Consider the following 6,884-nt stretch of genomic DNA (forward strand, 5'->3'; position numbering starts at 1 on the left):
CCCGCAACCTCACACCAAATTTCAGGCCGTGTAGATAGGCAAGCATATATACAAATCATGTAGTAAGCAGAAATCCGAAATTTACCGTAACATATTAAGTTAGAGGAAGATGCGACTGAATTGATGCTTGAAGAATGCGCTTCCAGCAGCCATGATAAACAGCTGGCGGTTAAAGTTTTCAATGCACAATTTGATTTGACAAAAGTCACGAGACCTATTACTCTCTATCCAATCACGTTGATGGATAAAAATAAAATTAAAATAAGCATGTCACGACCACAAACGGAGGAAAATAGCGGAGTAAAAGTACCGATACATCACTTAAAATGTAAAAAGTACACAATTTTTAAACTACTCAGAAAAGTACAATTACTTATAAAAACTACTTAATTACTGTAACGTGAGTATTTGTAATTCGTTACTTCACACCCCTGTAAATAAGTGTGAATTAAAGGTGACACCATGAAAACTTGACTTTTTCCAGGTTTAAGTGAGATTGCGTCAGATTGTGCTCCCCCCATGACCTAGAAAGGGCTAATATTTTTATAATATTGCCGCCCTTTAATTGTGTTTTTGCAAGCGACATCGTTGTAGCAGTTCTAACGCCATGGCGAAAGTTTGAGCAAAGCATGCTAACTGTTCTCTCTTTGGCTGCACTGACGAGCACAGAACACTGTTTAGAGTCCCAGCCTCAGAGGAGACAAGAGAGCAGCTAATTTATTTATTTACTGTATATTATGCTGTTGCCACACAGATCTAATATAAACATGCGATTTCTTTACCTTCACAGACATAACCGACTGTTTTTGTAACTCGTGTGTGTTTTTAACATAAACGTGTGTGTATTTGACAGTTTAAGCACAATAAGACATGAAAGAGACCTTTCCAAGTTTAGTACTCAAATGCTGTGTGAAAGCCGCTTTCTGTGCGCGTGCTTCAGATGTGTGCGCTCAGAAAACCGTTTATCAGAAGTTCAAACTAATATGGTTTAAAATGCATAATTTCAGCGCGATAGACATGATAATCAAAACCAAACAGATGTTTTTTGGCAGAGTATCTGAGGTAAGAGCTGTAAAGCCACATCTCTATTCTTGAAAAGGGGGCAAGGAGCAGCATTTGCGTTTAAAGAGACATGAATGAAAACAGCATGTTTCTGCTTCTGCTCAAAATAGGCATTTTTAAAATGATATAATAAATGATCTGTGGGGTATTTTGAGCTGAAACTTCACAGACACATTCTTGGGACACCAGAGACTCATATTACATAATGTAAAAAGTGGCATAATAGTTCTCCTTTAAAAAACATTCAGAAGTCTTGGAAATGCTGTATAGTAAACGTTCTGTGGTTTATTTGTCATGTAAACTAATTTAAAGGGAAAGTCCATCCAAAAATGATAATTCTATCAATTCTGTTACAACATAAAAAAAATGTTTTAAAGTATGTTGGTAACCAAACAGTCTCGGTTTCCATTGACTTGCATTGTATGGACAAAAAATGTAGTGAAAGTCAATGAGAATTGAAACTGGTTACCAACATGTTTCACAGAAGAAAGAAACTCTTACAGGTTTGAAATGACATGAGGGTGAATCATTGATGAAAAATTTTCTTTTTTAGATAGATCATTCCTTTTAATGTCAGTTTTTGGTTAATAAAATATCGTTAACATTGTGGTCCAGTTTAAAGGTCCTTATAATTCTCAACATTAAGCCTTTATTTCTCATAGTGATGTATTTTATTGAGTAAACATGCCTAGTCTGTTCACTTCCTCTTCTCCTAAGTGAAATTCAGCCCAGTATACAAGTAAAAAAAATACTCGGCTGACTTCCTTTTATGTATCTACACATCTTAATGTGTAAGTCTGGCCTGTTGTCATAGAAACAGATGGAAGGTAAAAAGGAAGTGCATGTGATTCAAGAGTATAAACTGTTCGTTCACTGCTGCTCTACTGTTCCATTTAGTGTTTGTCTTACTTATGAAGCAGTACAGCTCTCATTTTCAAAAAGTTGCATGAAAATGACACATGGCTTTCGTGCTTGTGTGGGTTTAGTTGATGCAGATGGTCCCGTCTTTCTGTTCGGTGTGCGTGGGACGGTGAGAAAGATTTGCTGTCGTAGCATAATTGTGGAGGATGTGGCATTCGTGAGGCCCACACATGCTGAGTTTTCTTCTTTAGCTCTGAATATTTCTGTATTAATTTCATGATGTTGCTGAGATGAAAGATAAGATGCAGGCAAAAATAATCGTATTCATGATCCTTGGGGTGGCCAAAAGAGTTTAAATTTTTTTATGTACACACTTTTCCTGTAAGGTTAACACAATTGCAACCTAACCTATTTTGTGTTGTATTTTGTTATGTGATGATGTATATTTTCATGAATTACATTCCTTTATTTCTCCACTTCTTTCTTCCCTTCGTGTCCCACAGTGTATCTCCTCCTCGGCCTGATTGCCATGCTGGTGGTGTTGGAGACCTTCTGTGAGCTGCAACAGTTGAAGCAGCTGAGGAAGATGTTTTATCTGAAGAAGGAGAAGCCCCAGGACCGTCTGGCCATCATGGAACATGACCATCTGACCTTTAGCTCCATGCCAGACGGTACCGCCAACTCACCCCAGGAGGACAAAACCGAACCCTTTGTGGACTTCCCTGTCCTAACCTCTCCAGGAGGTGATGACCCCATGATCAAATAGATGTTTTCGCTTCCATCAACGTAACACTCAATCGAGGGAGACATCTTTAGCCGAGGGGTCTTGCAAGTTACTGGTAGGATACAGAATTGTGAAAATTACTTGAATAAGACGCTCGAGATTCTGCGTATTTAACAGCCCTCTACAAAACCATGATACGTGATAAAATCGTTCACTGGCTGAATATCTGTAAATGATCATTAGCACACTTAGGCTGCTACCCCATCAAATCGGCAAACTACATTAAAAAGCATAATTGCACACTTGTACACTAGCATGTACTTGCCAATTGAGATCGCACAAATGGTAGAAGTAATGTTGACAGCATTTGTGGCATAATGTTGATTACCACCAAAAAATTTTTTCACTTTTCACTCCTTTTCTTTAAAAAAAAAAATCTGTTTCAGTAAGGCACTTACAGTTGACATAAATGGGGCCAGTCTGTAAACACTAAAATACTATTTGAATTGTGTAGCCACAAGAACTAAATGGTATGTGTGTTAAAATGATTTTAGCACGAAATAAAGATTTTAATCTTTTCTATATAAATTTATAGCCAATTTTACATTTTTACCATCACAATGGACATATAAATTCTAATAATTTCAACACCTTTACAGTTGAAAAATAACAACATACAGGAAGTGATTTTATAAAATTAGCAGCTTCACATTTCTGCTTTTAAAGGTACAGTTCACCCAAAAATTTAAATTCTGTCATCATTTACTCAACACGTGTGACTTTATTTCTTCTGTGGAACTCAAAAGAAGATATTTTAAAGAATGTTGGTAATTTCAGTTCCCATTAACTTGCATTGTAAGGACAAAAAAATACAATGGAAGTCAATGGGAACAGAAAGTGTTCGTTTACCAACATTCTTCAAAATATTGCCTTTTATGTTCCACAGAAGAAAGTCATGCAGGTTTGAAACGACTTGAAATAAATGACAGAACTGTCATTTCTGGCTGAACCATTGCTTTAAACCGTTTAAAAAAAATAGACCCATTTACTATCTTTCTTTTTTAATAATGAGGAACTGTTTTTTGTGATTATCAACTTTTGCCACAATTGCTGCTATTTAAGCTTCACTTTTCCAGGTATTGAACCCAGAATATCCTTTTGTAGACCAAATTTCTTAGACTCTAAATCAAAAAGCACTTCTGCTCTGATCTAAGCTTCGAATAAAGACCACCATCTTCTCACATCTTCATAAACATGAGCTCACTTACATATAGTGGAAACCTGTCATCAAACATAGTTGCCCATCATCTGTTAAGTTTCATTTCCAACTCGTGTGATCTACCTTGTGAGCTTGCAACTAGAGTAATACTTAAGGATATCCGCTACTACTGGTGATCGAAATTACTCTAGAAGTCTCTTATGAAGCTGTATCACTCTAATGCATTGAAATGTTAAGACTATAATGCAGCATATACTGTTGCATAAGTCAGTGTAGAAGCACAAAAAAAAGTTAGTCTGCTCAAAAGGGAGTCATTTTAGATGACGTTGTTAAAATAGTGTGACATTTATCTTAAGGGATATTTTAAATGTGTTTTACAGGGGAAAACATGTTATACTGTATAATTTTCTCATTTTAGAAAGTGATATTTTACCGTGGTCTGAAAATTAAAATACTTGACAGAGTAAATCAATCTGAGTTTACATGGATTTTTGAATCCAAGGTTGAATAATGGCTGGCTCCATGTGTCCTTGTCCCAAGCTACCGAGATACAGCGCAATGCCGTTACATACCAAAAAAGGTTTGGAGAAAATCTTGGATTACTGAAATCTTGGAGACTAATTGACTGTATAAAACTTAATCATCCAGATCTTTGATTGTTGCATTCAGAGCATTTTTGTGGCTATTTAATAAACATAAATGAATGAATTATATTTTTGAAACATGCTTGAAGTGTTGTTTACAATAGAATGCTTGTGTTTGTATTATGAGAATGACTGTTGTAAGCACAGACTGATGACTAGTTTAAGGTTCGGTTGGAAGATCACACACTGTACTGCAGATTGTGCTGTATCACCGTCACCACAGTAGAATGTCATGACATTATCACAATAGAATAAAAGCTGAAAGTTTTAGGCCTCATTTTAACTTCTGTTGTGTCCGACTAGGGATTATTTACAGATAGTGTCGTTTTTACATTAAAGAAACATGCGGAATCGGAGCTCAGGCCATGGGAACTTGAATGTGCTGATGTGACTTTTTTACTGTGTGAGTAATGAAATGCTCCGTGATGTCACTGCTGGATTCTTTGTGCTTATTTGCCCTTGGTGTTTTGCAGCACAAGTCTCTATGATCAGCTACAGTGTCTTAACATTGTATCAGTGCAGCACAGAATAATGTATATTTGCTATTAAATATTTAATTTTAATCAGTAGTACGTTTAGAAATACAGAAGGGCATAATGTCATGATATCGGTTTAAGTTGCGTGTGAGAGACTGTTGAATAAATGTCATTTCCATATATAAAAATCCTGAACTGGATCAATTGTCTTTTTTGTAATTATTTTTAACATATGAAAATGACTACCAGGGTTGGGGAGTAACTAGTTTCATGTAATGGAATTACGTAATTTAATTACAAAATAAATGTAACTAATCCGTTACAGTTACTGAGAAAAAAAATTTGTAATTTAAATTACAGCCACTTATGAAAATGTTAACCATTACAAAGGGGGTTATATCTCTGAATATTTTCCACATGTACACAGATTTGATTGATTTCTTTCCCAAATTGCATTGACTGCTCTAAAATACGAGACACCAATGTTTCAGGAGTTTAGAACTCAAAATAGGGCATGCTTATTCAATAACGGTTTTATTTCCTATTTGGGTTTATGTACTTTATATGCTTTATTTTTTTAAGATGTACTTTCTTACATCTTAAGAAAGGCATTGTTAGATGCTTCCCGTCATAGCTATGCAAAGATTTGAAATAAACAATACCTTTCAAAAAGTGACATAAAAACTATTTTAAAATATTAAAAAGTTTGTCATGGGGACTCGCGTCAAAAAGGTTTCGGTTTTCAAACATTCATTTTTTTATTTATTATAATTGGTGAGAACAAATACAAATAACGAACAAGGAACACAAAATACACTAAAAACCATGCTTTTGCACTTTAAGTAGCAGCTCATCACACAGTTCTGTGACATCTTTGACTTCTTTAGCCTGAGAAGAGAAAATTATCACATTATAGAGGTTACATAACTTTTTTTTTTTTAAAAGCAATTCAGAATTACACAAAAAGAACACCACTGTAAGAGTGACTTCCCTGTGTGCGCACGCGCATTTACCTTTTGTTCCAGATCGTTTTCTAGGGACTGAACTTTCAGCTGTTCTCTTTTGAGCTGCACCTGCAGTGTGGCCACTTCTGCACCCTGTTTAGTACGAACCTCATTTATGGCCTTATTCGCTCTGAAACAACATCAGTGCTATTAGTGACGCTTCCAGGTATATTGATCAATTATGCAAGATTGGATCATCACATTCATAAGAGAGAACGTGTTTCAGACTGCTTGATAAGCACATACTGATCTAGTTTCTCCTCAGCATGGGCCTTCAAAGCTTGATATCGCTTTTCCTCTTTCTGCAGTCGGTCCATGCAGTTCTGCGCATACTGCTTCAGAGTTTCCTCATTCTATAGAAGAGAAAGTGGGGCAAAAAAAAAAAAGAACACCATTATACACAAATAACATCTTGATTTGAGATGAAGTCTTGATTCCGAAGTCTAAAAAGCATACCTTTTTGAATCCCTCAATGACTTCCTTGCATCTGTCAAGGCGTTTGACAACGGAGGAGAAGGATCTCTCCAACTCATTCAAATCTTTGGACAGCTGGTCTTTTTCCTGGAGGACTCTCTCAAACTCAATTTTGGCCAAATCTTCCTTCTGTTTATGCTCATCTGTAAACACACAGGAGTGTGTTATTATCTGACATACTGCCTTCAAAACAATGTACTGTACTGAATCTAATCAAACAACTGTCATACCGGTGATTTGAGTGATGGTGGCCTCAAATTCTGACACTATAAACCTGAAAGTAGAGGATAAAGGCCCATTCACACCAAGCACGATAACTATAAAGATATAGTTCTAAAAATCGTTCTCGATATTATAGAATAGTAGAGTCCACACCATAACGATAAAGAGAAACGATATCGTTGGAATCACTTTCAAAAC

At 36.0% G+C, this 6,884-nt stretch overlaps 1 protein-coding gene across 1 annotated transcript in view; it reads left to right on the forward strand.

The window, feature by feature from the left end:
• The window catches only part of LOC107602917 (potassium channel subfamily K member 1-like), a 14,329-nt gene extending 11,640 nt beyond the window's left edge, over positions 1–2,689 (forward strand). The window contains exon 4 of the mRNA XM_016295539.1: positions 2,427–2,689. Coding sequence (XP_016151025.1) covers positions 2,427–2,689 — 263 coding nt within the window. The remainder of the gene's footprint in view (positions 1–2,426) is intronic.
• The last annotated feature ends 4,195 nt before the right edge of the window (positions 2,690–6,884 follow it).

Source organism: Sinocyclocheilus grahami, unplaced genomic scaffold, assembly GCF_001515645.1.
Source record: "Sinocyclocheilus grahami isolate Dianchi unplaced genomic scaffold, SAMN03320097.WGS_v1.1 scaffold338.1, whole genome shotgun sequence".
Taxonomy (NCBI): domain Eukaryota; kingdom Metazoa; phylum Chordata; class Actinopteri; order Cypriniformes; family Cyprinidae; genus Sinocyclocheilus; species Sinocyclocheilus grahami.